Genomic DNA, 19,097 nt, shown 5'->3' with positions numbered 1-19,097 from the left:
TTCCATCCCATTTCAAGTGCTGTTCGAGAATCGGCGTAACCCTCGGAGCACACTCTCCAATCACAGAGCTTGAGGACTATCACGGGGTTTGTCAAACAGAGCACATGGTGTAGTCCAAACGATAGCTGGGGATTCTGGGTAGTGTAGTGTCTTCTGCCATCCTTTACTCCGAAAAAACATTTGTTTCTCCGAATCGAAGGGGAAAAATACAAAAGCATTGCACACAATTTAAACCAATCAATGTTGTGTAATTAACAAGGATAATCTGGTGTTTTTTAGTCGATGAGTAGTGCAGATATCACTGTAAAATCAATCGACAGTAAGAGGAATACTTACTTCCGGGTGTACAATTATCCGTTATCCAATGAGAATGGACGCTCACATTGCCTTTAAGGGCAGTCGACACAAACGAACGCCGTGCTTCCATGAGCGTCCATAGAAGCATATGAACATCCCGGAAAGCTGAAAATGGACGCTAAGGGCCCCCCCCTTGCGTTGAAAATGGACGCTAAGGCCCCCCCCCCTTGCGTTGGAAAAAGCCGACGGGGGACTCGACATAACGTCAACATAGGCCGACCTGGGAGTGAGGATGTGTTGCCTGGAACGCTTGGCTGACATTGGGATCACTGATGTTGCACTCTCCTGGTTCTCCTCCTACCTTACCAACAGACAACAGTTTGTCCAGCTGGGGAACCACAGGTCAGGGTGTTCTCCTGTTTCACTGGGTGTCCCCCAGGGGTCAGTATTGGGTCCACTCCTATTCATCATTTACCTCCTCCCACTAGGCACAATCCTCCGTCACCATGGCATCCACTTTCCCTGCTATGCTGACGACACGCAAGTCTATATCTCAACCAAACCCAACACCGCCCTCCCGCCCACCTCCCTCACCACATGCCTCCAGGATATCAGGAGCTGGATGAGCAGGAACTTCCTGAAACTAAATGGTAGTAAAACTGAGGCCCTGCTAATCGGCTCAAAAAACACCCTCTCCAAAATCGTAACTACCCCACCCCCAAGCATCATGATCGACGGCTTCCCTGTATCCTTCACCAGCCAAGTCAAAAGCCTTGGCGTCATCCTGGACAGCACCCTTTCGTTTGCACCACACATAAAAAACATCACCCGGACTGCCTTCTTCCATATCCGCAACATTTCCAGACTCCGCCCATCGCTTTCAAAATCCAGCACCGAAATCCTGGTTAATGCATTTGTCACATCCCGGATTGACCACTGTAATGCTATCCTCTCTGGCCTACCCACAAAACTACTCAACAGACTCCAAATCATTCAAAACTCGGCTGCCCGGATCATTACCTGTACCAAATCGTCTGACCACATCACCCCCATCCTCATCCAACTTCACTGGCTCCCTGTTCAGCACCGGATTGACTACAAAAACCTTCTGCTTACATACAAAGCCCTCTACAAAGCCCTCAACAACCTCACCCCCACCTATCTCTCAAACCTCCTCCAGGAATACACCAACACCCACTCCCTGCACTCATCCTTAGCCGGACTCCTGACTGTCCCCACCTCCCGCCTTAGCACCATGAGAGCCAGGGCTTTTAGCTGCACCGCACCCAGGCTCTGGAACTCTCTGCCTCCACACATCAAACAGTCTGACTCCATCACGACATTCAAATCCCACCTCAAAACCCACCTGTTTAAACTGGCCTACTCACTCTAAAACACATTCAACCTGCTATCACGGATCCTCCTCTCACTCCGTCACTCCACACTCTTGTCTTGCCTGTTTTATGCTTTTATGCTGCTGTATTGCCTTGTCGGTTCGATTAAATTGTGTTCCGTTTTTGTTTTAGCTGTTTTAACTTTTAAATGCACTGTAAGGCGACCTTGGGTGTCCTGAAAGGCGCCTCGAAATAAAACGTATTATTATCTGAAGCCTGGTGCTGTTTTGACCCTTTTCATAGATGTTACGACAACATCGTGTTTTATGGCGATGGATGCGTTTCCATGGAAACGGCATATGGTGAGATGTCAGATTTGACGTAGAGCTGTTGAGGCATGGAGAGGTGATATACAGGTGAAGATTGTGGGACGACCGGACCGTGTCCATTGGAGCTACAGCGACATCGTGTTGTATGGCAAGGGATGCGTTTCCATGGCAACAGCCTATGGTGAGATCTCAGATTTGGCGTAAAGCTGTTGAGGCATGGACCGGTGATATACAAGCGAAGTTTGGGGGACGATCGGACCGTGTCCATTGGAGTTACAGCGACATCGTGTTTTATGGCGAGGGATGTGTTTCCATGGAAACGGCATATGATGACACCCCATAATTGACGTAGAGCTGTTGAGGGCAGGACCATTAACCATTATCTGAAGTCTGCTGCTCTGAGCATGTCAGTTGGAGTTATGACATCGTGTTCCATGATAAAGGTGTTTATATTTGAGCTAACGACATGTCCAGAGATCAAAGGTTTCCATGGTGATGTGCAGTAATCAGTGAGAGGAGAGCATTTCCATTGTTCTGAATGAGAGATAAACCTCTTACATGTGAACGTTTTGTTGAAGAACCGTAACAGATATCGGTGAAATTTCAAAGCGCGAAGCATGTTAAGGAACTTGAGTATCTGAAGTGTAATTTGTGTGTACTTTCGGGTTAATAATGTGGCCTTTTTGGCAGTTTAACTAAAGGTGTGCGGCTGCTGTGGTGGGGAAAGGTGAGGCTGAATTTACAATGGGCTTTAATGGAGGCATGTTGAAAGTTTTTGTCACTTCATGGCTTCAAGAGGCATTTTGTTTAATTATTTTTGCTTAATCTTTTTTAATTTTTCAAGCTACGAGATGTTTTCCTACGTTTGTCATGAAAAATGATGTCTCAGAAATGTAGGGTTTGGGAATTATGGAAGGTTTAAAAGAAAATATGAAGGCAAAATTAAATCTGTCCTCCACTCTAGCTGTGACATCATGCACTCTAAAATCTGAAGAAGGCCTCTATAACAAGGTCTGAACAATGTTTAATATCTCTAAAAGTACGAATCACATTAAAAAGTTGTGTTGCACGAATAATGTCAGAAAGATGTGTAACATTTTAAAGTTCGAATGAGGTTTCTGAGTGAAAGTATGAAGGATTGAAGAGTTTCTCCATCGACTTCAATGGTTAAAAATGTGATGTATTATGGGATGTATCTCTGGAATTATGAAAGTTATGAATGAGAAAAGTAAGAGCCATCGATTCCCGACCGAGCTGAACATTTTGATGTTTGAATGGAGTTTCTGCGATGTGGAATGTGGGAGAAGAAGAGGTGCAAAATAACCCTTCGCAATAATAAAGAATTTTGTGCGTAGCATAACAGATAGTTGGAATGCTGTATCAGCATTCCCACTAAACAAGTGCCCCCCCCCCCCTGACCTCCAGCTGGATGAAGCTGCCGGGGTTGTAGCGGTATGCCTTCAGAGGGTCCAGCTGGTTGAGCGGGTGCAGGACAGGGTTGGGCTCGTAGCTGAAGCTCTGGGGGTTCAGACGGCTGAAGTCGAAGTGCAGGTTGTCCAGCAGGAACTCTGCGGTGACCTTTGACCCCCAGATGGAGGAGTCCACCATGGGAGAGCGGCACAGGATGAGGGAGGAGGAGTTCACCTCGCAGCGCTCCGAGAACTGATCCCACAGGGAGAAAGGAAGACGTTTAGTAAAGGAAAGAAGTTTATAAATAAAAAAGCAACACACTCACACAGGCTTGGGGGACGAGAAAACCCATTACATACAAAAAAAAAAAAGTGTAATCAGATTACTGCTACATTTATATAAAAAAAATGTATATTTCATAGGTAGACGTAATGCTTGATTGTTCTTTTTTTAATTTAGGCTACTTTTACATTTCTTCAAATGCAGTTCATGAACAAACACCTGATTTATTAAACAAAAATACTGTGTTTAATTAATGTATTAAAGGGGACTTATCATGCAAAATGCACTTTTGATGTCTTTTATACATAAATATGTCCCCCCGGTGTGTCAGGGAACTCACGCAGCGTCAGAAAATAAAACCCTCTCTTTTCCTCCGTATTGCCTAAAAATAGCATGATAGGTGACCTTTAAACTAAATGAGCAGTTTAACTATACTATTCTGGAGGTCTATCCCATAAGAGGAGACATTTTTGATTCTGAATATCTTGTTTTTTCTTTCCTAGGGTCACATTGTTCTGTTGTCTTACATAATACACTTAGGTAAAACACTTCTTATTGATATTTATTTTCTCTTGGATTTATTTGCATTGCATTTGAAATTGAGGTTGTCAAAAATTAACGGAAAGTATTCAGATTACATTCCTTTTATATTGAAACATGTTTTTACAGGTAACTAGTTATTACACACACATACCTGTTTGACAGAGCAGAGGGGGTCTCTAGGACAGCTGCGTTCAGGAGTCTTCCCCCCGTGCTGCTCTACACTCCTCCTCCTCTTCTTCCTCCTGCTCCTCCTCCTCCTCTTACTCTGGCTGATGGACTGGAAGGGGGAGACGGAGACGACCATGCGGGGCTCCTGCACCACATCCAGGTTGTGACCCGACACGTAGATCAGCCGGCCGCCACTAAACAACAGAACACGCTATCATTACACTGCACACTGCTCTGTCAGCTCATACTGTCCTATTGTGAACCAGGAAATGTTGAGTACCCCAAAGTTAGCATCCGGCATAGAAACGGTCAATTTAGACATAACCAAGTTAAAAAGGCAAGCAAGCCAATAAAGCTCCTTTTTATAGAAACTGCCGGATGCTAACTTTCATACAGCTCTGAAAAAAACCGAAGAGACAACTCCACATTTTCCTTAAATCTAAATCTCATGTATGGCAGCGATTCCATTCCAGTGTCTGTTGAATTTCAACACGGAGAAATGTTGTCAGTAGTTTATAGAATAATACAAATGTTTAATTTAATCAAACACATAACTATAATTAGTCCAACCAGAGAAACTGATAATGCTGAAGTGGTCTCTTCATTTTTTTCAGAGCTATATACTGGGCAATTTGCACAATTAGCATAAGCGCGATTAATTCACATTAATTAGCATTATAGCCTATGTTGACAACAGTAACAAAAAAATGGCTTGGTCGATTTAGAAAATGTTGCAGTGGTTTTGAGGGTTATTGAGGATGTTGAATCAATTTCTGAAATGTTCAGGATAAAAAATGGCTGTTTTAACCAGAATATGGCGATATTTGTACTCTGTGCGCTGATTTGATTCATTTTGGGTCGATTTTGAAGTTTTAGAGGACGCTGGATCATTTTGATTGGACAGACTGCTTATTTATTTGAAAGAAAATTGTCCGCCATAGAGGTAATCATTTTCATCTTGTAGTTTCTATATCCAATGGTCTCAACACTTCTCATGGTCGTCAACTGTACACTGTGAGCAGCTGATGGTCAGACTCACTCCAGGAAGCTCTTGGCAGGTGAGGCGTGGGTGATGTTGGGGTTGTGGGTGTAGCAGTAGGCAGGGGTGTGGAGGTGGCGCTGGCTGCTGCTGTAGTGCAGGCTGACCCGGTGGTCTCCGGTCTTATCACTGCTGCCCGTCACACACTGAACACTGGAGCTCTGCACCTCCGACACACTGAGGAGGAACACAGGAGAGACACATTCAGAGAGGAGGTGATACCTCACTACCTCACTGCCCCCCCCCCCTCCCCGCCCTCAAACGGAGGTCAAAGGTCAGGCAGACAGAGGGAACGATAAACGAGGAGGTCTTTATGGTGACAGAGATAAGAGCAGAAACAGCAGCTTTCACATGGAAGCTACTTTGAATCGAGTGTGTGTGTGTGTGTGCGTGTCCCTTACATCTCGCAGGGCACCCCCCCCACTGTGATGGTGAGGTCAGAAGGACGTCCTGTCAGCAGGTTTCGGCCTGTGATGGTCAGGGATGTCCCTCCAGCTTTGGGCCCCCGTTCAGGAGACACCCCCATCACAAATGGGTCCTGAGAAGGGGGAGAGGGTGGAGGGAGACGACTGTAAGTAGGGCTGCATAATGAATCCAAAATATTGTCAAAATTCGCGAAAATGGACTTCACAAAATCCAATTCACAGTCCACAGTATTTTGGATGGCAATATATGTGGAAATATCTGAATGAAGTATAGTGATGCTGCAAAGAAGTACCAGCCTACAAACTGTATTCAACAGGCATCATTTTAATATACATGTATTTTTTATCGCAATGTGAATAATGTTTTAAAAATGATAATTCCCTTCGCAAATCATATCGCAACTGCAATGTTGGTCAAAATAATTGCATAACTTTGTATTGCTCAATTGCCTCGACAGCCTTAAAACTTTATCAACCTAAATACACATTTTCAAACTTGTCAGATTTCCGATTTATCATACTCTATAATATGTTGATGGTTTATGCTGCTCTGCAACAACACAGCAAGGTCTCACCAGACCTCTACTGATCCACTGTGATGTAACTTAATGCGGTGTACCTGGTAGCTGAAGGTCTGGGGGGAGCGCCCTAACTCTCCCCCGCTCACGGTTACAGACACAGGCCCCGCCCTCTCTCCTCCACTGGCTCTGGTCCTGCACACAATCCTGGAGACAGACAGCAGTCCCTGGTCAGATGCTCTTAATAAACATGCATACATGCACCCTGACAATGTTTACTAAAGTCAATCATTCTTTTACAATGACATTTTTCTTGTTTTGTAGTGTTTACTTTAAGAAAATCATTTCTCAATTCTGATGATATCAAGTTAAAGATATGAACATTAAGACCCTCCACCCCCCTGCAGAGGTTGGTGTGTACCTGGAGGAGACCTCGTAGAGGCTGGGGATGACGGTGCAGGAAATCTCTGCGACTGACACAGAGTGCAGGATGTCTTCTGCCTTCTGGCCCAGGTTGGAGCCAGAGATGGTTACCATGGTGCCGCCCTCCAGCAGGCCAGAGAGGGGCTCAATCTGAAGAAGTCATAAAAAAGCTTCATTAAGCTTTCCGGAAGCATGGCATCTCTTAACATTAGCGATTCATCTGTACGTGCCGATTCATTCAAGTTTCTAAACTAATGGTGAAGAAAAAGCTCTATAAGATATATGAGTTTCCCACAAACCTTTAATAAACAATAGGTTACTTGTCATTCTCGTAATGAGAATAGCAATAAATAAATGACAAGGAATTGGTTAAAAGATAATAACTTCATTTACTAACAATGGAAGAATATAGTAAATACAATTTATGGAATGGAAAAAATAACAATGAGAATCAGAAACAAAGTTAATATCTTTAATGAAAGATGGAAAAATGTCTAAGTTATAGAACACAACACATTTATAATGACCAGGTGGTAAGATGTGACAATTCATGTACTTATGAGTAATATATTAATGTTGTATCCATTATGTGTAAGCTATACCTTTTTTATCAATTTGTGTGATTTCTTTCCTCTCTTTTCCTGATTTGTCGATTGTTATGTAGTTATTTTATGTAAGTGTTTCTTTTGTTGTGTATGCCTTGTAATCAAATCATTTTTTTTAATGCAAAAAACTTAAGAACAGTGAGGTCAAGGGTCAGTACTCACCGAGTGGATGACGGGGGCGGGGCATGTCTGCTGCACGGGTTCACTGCAGGACTGTGAATACAAGCAGCTGGCCTGAGCCCCCCCACACCACACACAGCCGTACTTATGGTCTGCGGTGTGGCAGCGGCTGCAGTCAGAGCGGCCCACCGAGCAGTTGTACAGAGTCACTGAGAAACAGAGCACAGGCAGGTCAGGGGGGGTGTGTGTGTGTGTGTGTGTGTGTGTGTGTGTGTGTGTGTGTGTGTGTGTGTGTGTGTGTGTGTGTGTGTGTGTGTGTGTGTGTGTGTGTGTGTGTGTGTGTTGTGTGTGTGTGTGTGTGTGTGTGTGTGTGTGTGTGTGTGTGTGTGTGTGTGTGTGTGTGTGTCAGAGGAAAATACATATTGAGTGTAAAACATTAGAACCTGAACTCACCATACAGATCAGGAGAGCTGTCCACATGGAAGGTGTCCCTCCTCTTCACATACACCATGGCATTGTATTCCTCCACCGGAGCAGAATATGTGTACTGGACAAACAACGGTTTCATTTCAAACGCACTGTGACTAAGTATACACAGTTTAATCCTGCCTAAAAAAAAATCACGAGTTTATCATCATAAATGACATTTACTTGATCAAAGCCTTACACCTGTGTTTGTGAGGAACATATTGGATTTATCTCTCTCACATTGTTGCATATTTGTTGTTATTTTGACCAGTTTTCATTTTCTGCATTCTCTAAATGACAACATTTCAATTTGGTTGAAATATCATCAGTAGCTTACAACAGTTAATTTCCTTCAAGCCTATACATATTAAAACCAGATAAACTGATCTGTTTGCAGTGGTCCCGAGCTTTGAATACACATGGTCTTATAAAGCGTGAGTACAGATGTGCAGACCTGGTGCAGTTGACAGGTGATGTCAAAGTTGGATGGATTCATGTCATCAGTTTCTACGTAGGCGTCCACCACCACCGTCTGCCCCTCGATGACCAACACACACTCATAGTCCAGGTCTGCATCCTGAACACACACACACACACACACACACACACACACACACACACACACACACACACACACACACACACACACACACACACACACACACACACACACACACACACACACACACACACACACACACACACACACACACACACACACACACACACACACACACACACACACACACACACACACACACACACACACACACACACACACACACACACACACACACACACAGTGTTTAGTGACAGCATCCACAGAGTCATCGCTTACATGAGTTGAGGCTGAGAGACAGAGAGTGTGTGTGTGTGTGTGTGTGTGTGTGTGTGTGTGTGTGTGTGTGTGTGTACCTGGTAGAGGTGCAGGTTGCGTGCCAGTAAGGTGATTTTCCTCTCCACTCTGACAGGGAGCAGCGCTGAACCCTGGACCTTCTCCACACAGGGACACGCTGAGGACCCCCAGCTGACATAGGAGCCTTCGTCCCCCTGTAATACACACAGAAACACTCATTATGAGCCAGTGAGGTAGCACAGCTGCAGATCTATTAACTAACTAATGTATGATGTCCTTTATTGTTTTATGTGGAACCTATATGCTGCAGGTCTCCCTTGAAAAAGAGATCTATGATCTCAATGGGACCAATCTGATTAAATAAAGGTTTGAAATGACATGAAACTGTTTTGTATTCATTTCTGATATGTATGTAATATTGTAGTAACAGTGCACTGGCCTAAAGAAAAGCTCCACTGATGTTATACATCCCTCTGTATCCCGGAGTTTTGGAGTTATACTGCACATGTGATAAAGAAGTATAAAGGCTTTAGTATCTCCAGAGGGAGCTGTGATGTTACTTGAGTCAGTGCCGTCTGGGTTTGTAGTTTGAAAAGTTAAAAGTGAGCTAACAGACATCTGTAGTCTGCACATGTTTGCTGCAAGAAACATTAACAGAACACACCTGAATCCAGAGGGTCCAGATGCAGACTCCCCACATGACTTTGCAACACCCTCCCCCCTAAGATGTTTCTCAACTCTGAATGAGATACTGTGTGTCCACAGATAAGTGACAGGAGAGCAATGTTTAATCATTTCATTTCTTAGATATTCCTAAACATGGAGGGTTTGTTTTATCCTCTTTCCTTACACTGAGCCATGTTGGTAAATATTGTGTTAATGTTAACATATTCCATCACTGCAAAAACACACAGCAGAAAACATTCCAAGTCAGTTTGTAAAACTAATACTGATCTGTAAATGTAAAAAGCATGAAAAAAGGAAATGAATGGCTAAAAAACAGCTGCAGCAGAACACACTGGGGCAGCTGTGTTTTATTCCATAGGATCAGTATAAAAAGCAAAAGGAAAAAGAGCCAGGTGTCAGACAGAGGAAGAACAGGAGGGTTTGAGCTGTGATCCTGTCGGTGGAGATTTGACAGGAAGTAGAAGAAGAAGAAGAAGTAGGAGGCTGGCGGCTGAACTCACCGGGAGGAAGGCGTCAGCTGAATCATACAGGTAGTCCAGCTCTGAATCAGTATCCAACAGGTGGGGGTAGGACGGGGGGGCGTGGTCCACCTCACCGTCACCTGAAAGCACGGTGGCAGCAGAAAATGTTGCCGTGTCGTTTTCTGACAGTGCAGTGCTCTCAGTGTGGACGTCCTCTTCTTCTATGGGATCGAGGAGAACCTCAGTGTCGCTGCCTGGGCCCCCTGCCTGAGTGCTGGAATCCTGCGTGGGCATCAGAGTAGTGGTCTGGCTCAGGTCAGGAGGGGGCTCTGAGTCGTCGGGGTCACCCACAGAGAAGGGTGTGGGCAGGGGGAAGCCAGACGAGGCAGGGGTGGGGGGCTCGGCCAGGCTCAAAGCTCCCTCGGCTTCCTGAGTGCTGCTGTGGGGAGACCCCGTCATCACCTCCAGGGGGGTGGAATCCTCCTCATATGGGGGGAGGATCAAAGGCACCACAGGGTCCAGGTCTTCCTCGACACCGTCAGCAATGGTGACTGGCACCAACTGCGTGGCTGCCACGGTGACACTGGGTGTGACACTTTGGGAGACAACAAAAAGCTCCTCCTGCTGGTGGGTAGTGAGCTCTGCGGGGGTGGGTGTTGTGGGTGGAGCCGTGGTAGAAGGGAGGGTGCTGGCAGGCAGAGGTGGGGTGGTAGGGGGGGTGGTTGGCTCAATCCTGGTGGTGGTTGCAGGTGGAGTCGTGGGTGCAGGGGGGGTGGTTGGCTCCTGAGTGGTTGCTACTGTGACGGGGGCGGCGGTTGTCGTTGTTGTAGCAATAGTTGTTGTTGTTAGGATGGTGGTGGTTGTCATGGCAGCGGTTGTGCTAGTTGTGATGACTTTTATCGGTTTGATAGTGGGAGGAGCTGAGGTGGGGAGTTTGAACTGGGAGGGGGGAGGAGGGGGAGACATGAGGAGAGGGTGAGACAGTAAAATAAAAGTAATGGGCTCAGGGAAATGGAAATAAGCAATGAGTGAACTTAAACATGACGATAAACCCAACCTGCTGTTATTGTGTTATTGGTGCTAATGACACAGCATGGTGTGTTGCTGTTGGAGGAAGCTGGGACTGTAGCTGTTGTGCTTATGACATAAAGCCTTTGAAAATAATGAGGCTTTTAATGGCTTACGAGGTACAACAAAACATGTATGGGCGCTGGGGAATGCAAGCATCATATCAGAATAGGAAAATGTACCAAACATGTTCTGATGCATCCAAATTCTCAGAACAAAACACTCAAGTGGTTTTAGTTTAATAACTGAACAGACACTGAAGCGGTTTATGTTTGCTTTGTGTTTTGTCTTGGATCTGAAATGAGTGACTGTTATGTGAAGTTGTTGAATGAAGAGAACGTGCACTAAATAAATAAATACATTTGTATCATATGCTCCAAGACTCCTTAGCTAATGGCTAATTTCTCAGCAGGGGGCAGCAATGCATCAGACAATTTGCAACCCCCCCTTTTGCTTGTGTGCAATCAACTTACAGCACAACTCTTCTCCAAAGATATTAACACTATGCAGGCTGTGTCTGTACGGAGCTCAGAGTGCACTCTGCATCAGATATCTATTGTTAAATGAACTTACATATTGGTTGTAGATGATCACACCCTCCTCACAGGTGGGCTTGTGGGTGCACAGGTGCTGGTGAACGCACCAGTTACATCCCCACCGGCTCAAAACACAGCCCCGGCATCTGCACACACAATAACAGCTGGTTAGATAAGAGGCAGGAAACGATAGACTCTGTCAAAGGTTGAGGCTGCAAGGTGACAAAACGTAAAAAGGGGCCGGGGGGTCAATGAAGCTTTGAAGAGAAGAGCGAGAAGATCAGGTTTAATATATTTTATCTACAAGATAGAAGAGGTGGAGAACAAATGTATAGAGATACTAACAGGCATTTCACACACTGATGTTTAGAGGCCATTTTCTCAACGTCTCTTCACTCTGTTAATAACAATAATAATAGATTTATTTTGTTAGCGCTTTTACAGGTGCTCAAAGACGCTTTACAGATATAGTGAAAAGAAAAGAACAACAAATAAATATATATAGTTAAAGTTAAAGTCAAATAATACAAAAACAATCACACATTAAAAGCCAGATTGAAGAGGTGAGTTTTTTGAAGGTGGTGAGGTCAGTTTAATGGACGTTTATTCGGAATGATCCTCCGCAGCAGAGGAGCCAGAAAAACTGCAACAGTCCTTTAATTTATATCTGACGGTCATTTATGCACCAGTGCGAGTGAATTCTAGCTACATTACCATTATTTAAAGTAAAAGTCACCTCAGGCCAATAATCAGTGGCGTCTTCCGAGAACAACTTGTACGAACACATTTGTTCTTAAATGACACATAAAAATGACATGAGAGAATTTACGGCTTTCACCAGTTTTCTGGCACTGAATGTTCTCTCAGAAATGAATGGAATTCTTGAGCAGTCCAGACCTGTCAGTACAGTGCCTCTCTCCTCTGGGGAAGAGCACTCCTTGTGACTGTTTGAGAATCACAGGCCCTGCATTCACACCCTGGAGGACAACTTCTATACTGAACTGTGAAATCAAATGAGTCTTTTATAGCACTCAGTAAATGGACATGCTATGCTGATGATATGATTAACAGAATACAACTTTGTGTAAACTTATATGAATATAGTATAGCTATATACCGTATAGTTGTATGACAAGCCAGTGAGAAGCTGAGCAGACCGCATCACTCTGTGAGGAAACTTTGAGGAGTATATATAACTTAGTAACTACAGAAATATGACTGTATACAGTTATTCTGTCACCTTATCATCATCATCATCATCATCATCATCATCATCATCATCATCATCATGGCTCGGCACAGAGGTGTACTGTAGGCTGCAGTCCAGTGGACAGAATGTTCTGGTCTTTATGCAGATCTCTCTCCACATCGAGTGTCAGATGGATCATTTGCATGAATGAATTCCTCTTCACTCGTCATGTCTCACATGTACAGCACCACATGCATAGTGATTTTATTTCCTGCATTAAACCCATCCTAGTATTAGGAGCATGTTTTAAAACACATTATATAATGATAACTGTGTCTGACATTGCACCCCTCCCCTGGGCCCCTCATGGTCTTCCTCATAAGCCTCCCACTGACACACAGGCAGCTATAAAACATTATATTATACAGCTATTATACAGCGTCCGGAGAGCAGTGTTGGGGTTTGGTGCCTTGCGAGGCCCAGTAGATGAAGACACAGGACTTGAAGGCAACCCTCTGGTGCCCAAGCCAAGTCCCTACTGAGCAGTTGCCATCCCATCAACACTGTTGGATATGACTGCATCAGCTGTTAATGTGTAACATTATCACGTCCATCTCTGTGACGGTCACATCATGTCCTGAGACTTTGGCAGCTGCATTAATATCTTCTAATATCAAACAGCTAACTAAGTGATGGTGTTCTAGGTTGATGTCATGCTGACACAGAGTGTGACAGGTAGCCTTACACAGCAATTCATGGGAGTCTGACCTACTCAACAGCCTGAACCTGCAGGTTTTTCAGAAAAGGTTTGGTGAATTTAAACTTAGAACGCATATATATATATATATATATACATACATACACATATACATATATATATACACACATATATATATATATATACATATACATATAAATATATATATACATATGCGTATATATGAATACTTAAATGAAAAAATGTTGGGTAAATATTAGGGCCGGGACTCGATTAAAAAAATTAATCTAATTAATTAGAGGCTTTGTAATTAATTAATCGAAATTAATCGCATTTTTAATCACATATAAATATTTGACCTGAGAACAGTGAGAAGCAATATTGTTCACATGGATTTTAGTATACCATTAGGCGCATTCACACCGCAGTACTTTTCCCACAAAGGTTCATGAGAACTCTTTGAACCTGGGGGTGGATTAGGCAAATGAAGCCGATGACGTCACTTCTTCTTCTTCTGCTTTGGGTTTACTGGCAGGCCGCAAACCACTTCACGGCGTATACTGCCGCCCAAAGTCCCCGGGCGGAAGTCCCCGGAGTTGGGGACTGGCTTCAGTAGAAGCTGCTGGGAGTCCCAGCAGCTTCTACTGAAGCCTTCCGAGTAAATCGCCAGAACGCCGACATCTCCTCATCTCCACCGCTCCCATGTTTTATTTTGTGTTGCCATAAGTTAGTCTCTCTGCGTTTCTGCGCTGGGCTAATGCTAATGCTAATAATGCTAATGCGAGGATAATAAAATGGCGGCTTCACAAAACTTTTTGGGAGTTTTACGGGGCGTGGTTTGCAATCCGCCCAGCCAATCAGAAATATAGCTCTTTTCTCACAAGAGAGCCGTACGAAAGTCCCTGCTCTCTAGCAGCTCTCTGCTCTCTAGCAGGGACTTTCGTGGGGGTAAAAAGGTTCTCATGAACTAATTTTAGTACCGGCTCTTTTTGGTGTGAACGCGATAAAAGAGGCTAACGTCCACGCTAGCTGCTATATGTTTTGCATTGAGGTGATACTTGAGGCTTGATGTGCTGCGGTGATATGCGAATTCCTTTTTGCATAATTTGCACACAACCGTGCTCTTATCGACGCTTTCATCCGTCGGTTTTTTTAAACAACATTTCCCACTGTTGTTCACTGTGGTTTGTTGTCTGAAGTCATGAACGTTAGTTGGTGCTCCAGTATAATCGGTACGCCTGAAACTCATCCAGTGAGAAACGTTCCGTGGTGCAAAAATAAGTGCGATTAAAATGCGTTAATTTTTTAACGCGTTAATTTTTGTGTAATTAATTAATCTTAATTAACGCGTTAAAGTCCCGGCCCTAGTAAATATATAAAAAGCATGGAGCCTAATATCTTTTACTTCTTTCGTGATGGAGGTCTATCCTGAACAAAGCCAGCAGCATGGTATTAGCCCAGTGAGCGGAGCAGATGAAGAGGGGAAGGACTCAGAGGACTGCAGCCTTCACAGGCACGCTCTGATGAGATATTTAATTTAGGATACATTGGAACGAAAGCAGCCAGGGTGTGTATGAAAGGGTTCAACGTATTAGAACCAGGTGGGCAGTTGAGAAGAAATGGAAAACAGACGTGAGACAGATGGGTTGATGGACAGAATAAACAGGGTACAGCATGGGGCCTCGGACAGAGAGAGACTGGAGTACAGAGGCAAAGAGATCACGGAGACTCACGGCATGCTGCCAGACAGCTGCTTCACAGCCGTACAGTCGTAGAAGGTGAAATCCCTCGATGTGACCGTGACGTCGCCGAAGCGAAGAGACAGAGGGACGGTGACGAAGTCTGCAGAGAACCAAACACAGAGAGGAAGGCGGCATGAGGAAGAGCTGGAAACAACACAGAGCAACATGGGCTCGGGAAATATTTGGCCAATTTAACATCTCTGATTCAGAAAGTCCCAGATAAGCACGATGTTTCTGTAACACGGGAGAGAAGGTGGGAGAAGGACCGGCCTAATAGAAGCCATGTGCAGCACACAGAAGCATGGATGCATGATGGAATAGTGAATGTAGGTCTTGTTTTCATAGTTACAACAATATTGTGCTCCTTGATTACATTTCTGAGGTCATGGAACAGGAACATATTAAACAGTCAGGTGATCAGACAGAACAGCAGTAATCCAGATAATGTCAATTCATTTAGGAGATAAAACTATAAATACACCCAAACTGTTGGCAACAGTTCCTCATCCGCAAGTGTAGGAAGAGAAAGTGGAAGCAGGAAGTTGTTTTTTTAAACTAAGATTATTGTTTACAACAGTTTGGGTCATTTTACAATTAGCATCTTACAAATAAGATCATTTAAATTCCAACTAATCGGTCTGTATGCTTGTGTTTCTCAGAGGCGTGCTTACAGCATGGTGATTTCAGTTATTGGCAATAATATGAATGATGACTCAAAGTACAGAAATAAGAAGCTGTATGAAAACAGAAAATGTACACATGCCAGACACAACATACAGTAGCCCAGTGCTCCTGTTGCTGCTTAACACACTTTTAATTGCATTTTAATATTACAGCCATGTGGTCCATTTTCATTATAGCAACATTAATGAGTGCATTTTAATCTTCCAGCCCGTTGTGTCCCTGTGGATGGAGGAAAGCCCCCGCTGAAGAGAATTTGGATTATCTAATAATGTTAGTGAGATTGTTTCATAGCAACCATAATCTGAGATTTTGACCCACAGCAATATTGGGCCTATTTACACTTGAAAGTGAAGGGAGACAACATAATGTATTATTTTCAATAAGCACTTTTGTATTTTTCTATAGTTTATTGATTGATATACTTTATTAATCCCCGTGGGGAAATTGTTTCTCTGCATTTGACCCATCCTAGTGTTAGGAGCAGTGTGCTGCCATTTTGAACGGCGCCCGGGGAGCAGTTAGGGAACGGTGCATTGCTCAGGGACACCTCGGTAGTACTTGGTCTTGCCGGGACTTGAACTGGTGACCTTCCAGTTGCCAAGCCAAGTCCCTATGGACTTCGCCACCACCGCCCCGAATGAACCTGAAAAACTGATGTACTGTATGTTAATGTGCAATAGCATGTGAAGTTATGGTTACAGTGAGTAAAGCTCACACAGAGGGCAGCACAGGGGTCCTATTGGTGAATTGCAGAAGAGTTAAAGGCATCATGTAGTAGAGCGAGCCCACAGTTGGCAGACACGTAGCAGAGATATTCTTGTGTTTCTGTATTTTTAGAACAGAACAAAGTTAAAGCAATGTATCTTTAACTTATGCACGCCTGGAAGCCGCTTTTGTTTCCAGGTGTGCAACAATGTTTTGCCTATTTAAAAGTGTTTAAAACATTTTCTGCTAGAGGATGAGGACCCAGTCCAAAACATTTAGAACTTGTGAGAGAGAAACATCAGCAGCGAGGTGAGAGTCTGAACTTCATCTGTAGAGGAACTGCTTCCTTTACAGGGCTTCAGTCCTTTTCTTTCCCAGTGAGCGCTGGCACTAACTCTCTGAAGTTAAGGTAAGCCACAGCTAGATCCTTAAATTCAGCCTGTGTGTCCATATCTCAGTACACCCCCCCGGGCTGATTCTCCCTGAGCCCCGCACCCTGAGAACCACAACAAGCTGCGAGTTTCAGGAATGCAGGCATGGGAACCAGCGTCTGGGGGGGGTGTGTGTGTGTGTGTGTGTGTGTGTGTGTGTGTGTGTGTGTCCTGTGAATGTTTGGGTGATTGTGACCTCTGTAGAGACTTCCATTTTTATTTACAAGCCCCTAAATCTTCTTTAATTAGGCACCGTTCCCTACACTGCTCCCCGGGCGCCGTTCAAAAATGGCAGCCCACTGCTCCTAACACAGGATGGGTCAAATGCAGAGAAACAATTTCCCCACGGGGATTAATAAAGTATATCAAAATTTAAAAAATATATATATATCATTGCCGCTGACTTACTGTAACAGACGGCACACTAAACAATCTCTGAAACTTAGGAAAACTAAATCACGAAAGCATAAAGGATGAATTAGATTTATGGGCACTGAGATTGAATTTATACGCGTACGGTATGTCTGTGCATGCCAACACACACGCAGAGATTTATCTCATTACAGGAAAAACCCTTAACTCGCAAAGGTGAAAAGTTCTCAAAAGCAGTAATTAAACAGCAGCTTGATCTTCTCTGTTCCAGAAACAACAACAGTCAGGGTTGGAGTCACTCACCCTGTCCTGGGGGGACCCTGGGCACCCGGCCTCTGTCAGGAGAATGGCAGGTGGCTCCGCCCTCAGTGACGGAGGCAGGACTGTGGCTGTCCTGGAAGAAGCAGGCGTAGCTCTCTCCTTTCTCCAACACCGGGAGTCCTGCGACGGACACTGACACCTGCAGAGACAAACAGCCACTTCAGGAACATATACTATAAGCAGGGGTACACATAACTTTTTTGCCCTGGTTCTCAAAGGAGCACCTGGAGATGTTGCTTGGTGCTCATCCTTAAAATGAAATAAACTGTAACTTTTGAGGGGGTCTTGACTTTATTTGCCAGACACACGGCACTGAACACACATGCAGAGGTGAACACAGAACACACATGCAGAGGTGAACACAGAACACACATGCAGAGGTGAACACAGAACACACATGCAGAGGTGAACACAGAACACACATGCAGAGGTGAACACAGAACACACATGCAGAGGTGAACACAGAACACACATGCAGAGGTGCACACAGAACACACATGCAGAGGTGCACACAGAACACACATGCAGAGGTGCACACAGAACACACATGCAGAGGTGAACACAGAACACACATGCAGAGGTGAACACAGAACACACATGCAGAGGTGAACACAGAACACACATGCAGAGGTGAACACAGAACACACATGCAGAGGTGAACACTGAACACACGTGCAGAGGTGAACACAAGACAACATTAGCACGACCAGTAATCCTACAAGCTGTCATCACTACCCTCCTGACTGTTCTCCTCACTGTCTTCCTCTCTGTCAGACATGGTAGCTGATGATGTAGGCCTACTACTTTCTCTCTGGTTGAGTCTGTGATTAGCTGCTTGCATCCACAAGTCAACAGCTGGGTTTGGGTCGAAAGTCTCTGTTGTCATCTTAGACAAGTGGATGTAATCAAATAAGTATGTGAACATAACCAATAACAAATGAATGTAACTTATTTTATTTATGTTGTTCATTCATATCTTATTTTACTTAACATTTATTTATGCATTTTTTTTTATCTCTCCAGTTTTAAAGGATATGTTTGGTTACTGTCCTATAGTATACATTGGAATGATTTAAAACCTGTTTATCCCAATAATTATAAAGGAGTGCCTTGGAAATATGTGTTTCCATAAATTGTGACCAAACCGTTTGAACTTAGACTAAAGTGAACTATCTAAACACTCAGAGACCTTTACCTCACTGAGCTGTAGTTATCAGCCTCTCAGTCTGACTGGAGAGGACTCTCCCTCCACATTATTGTAGAAACATCTTCTTCTAATATCTGTTAGAGCAGCTAGCACGGCACCAGATTCTAATAACAACAGCGCTGGTACCGGTGCACCCTCCCTCGCTCACTCGCTCACTCG

At 44.1% G+C, this 19,097-nt stretch overlaps 1 protein-coding gene across 1 annotated transcript in view; it reads right to left on the bottom strand.

Moving 5' to 3' along the window:
• plxnb1b (plexin b1b) overlaps window positions 1–19,097 on the bottom strand; it is a 134,983-nt gene that overhangs the window by 28,051 nt on the left and 87,835 nt on the right. Inside the window, 14 exon segments of the mRNA XM_034220733.1 lie at window positions 3,380–3,622; window positions 4,347–4,557; window positions 5,403–5,579; window positions 5,804–5,940; window positions 6,447–6,552; window positions 6,767–6,918; window positions 7,536–7,702; window positions 7,947–8,040; window positions 8,416–8,538; window positions 8,877–9,011; window positions 10,005–10,904; window positions 11,607–11,715; window positions 15,210–15,318; window positions 17,714–17,870. Coding sequence (XP_034076624.1) covers window positions 3,380–3,622; window positions 4,347–4,557; window positions 5,403–5,579; window positions 5,804–5,940; window positions 6,447–6,552; window positions 6,767–6,918; window positions 7,536–7,702; window positions 7,947–8,040; window positions 8,416–8,538; window positions 8,877–9,011; window positions 10,005–10,904; window positions 11,607–11,715; window positions 15,210–15,318; window positions 17,714–17,870 — 2,820 coding nt within the window.

The sequence above is a fragment of the Gymnodraco acuticeps genome, unplaced genomic scaffold (genome assembly GCF_902827175.1).
Source record: "Gymnodraco acuticeps unplaced genomic scaffold, fGymAcu1.1, whole genome shotgun sequence".
Lineage (NCBI taxonomy): Eukaryota > Metazoa > Chordata > Actinopteri > Perciformes > Bathydraconidae > Gymnodraco > Gymnodraco acuticeps.
Note: the sequence above shows the minus strand (reverse complement) of the source record. Positions and strands in the feature narration are given on the sequence as shown.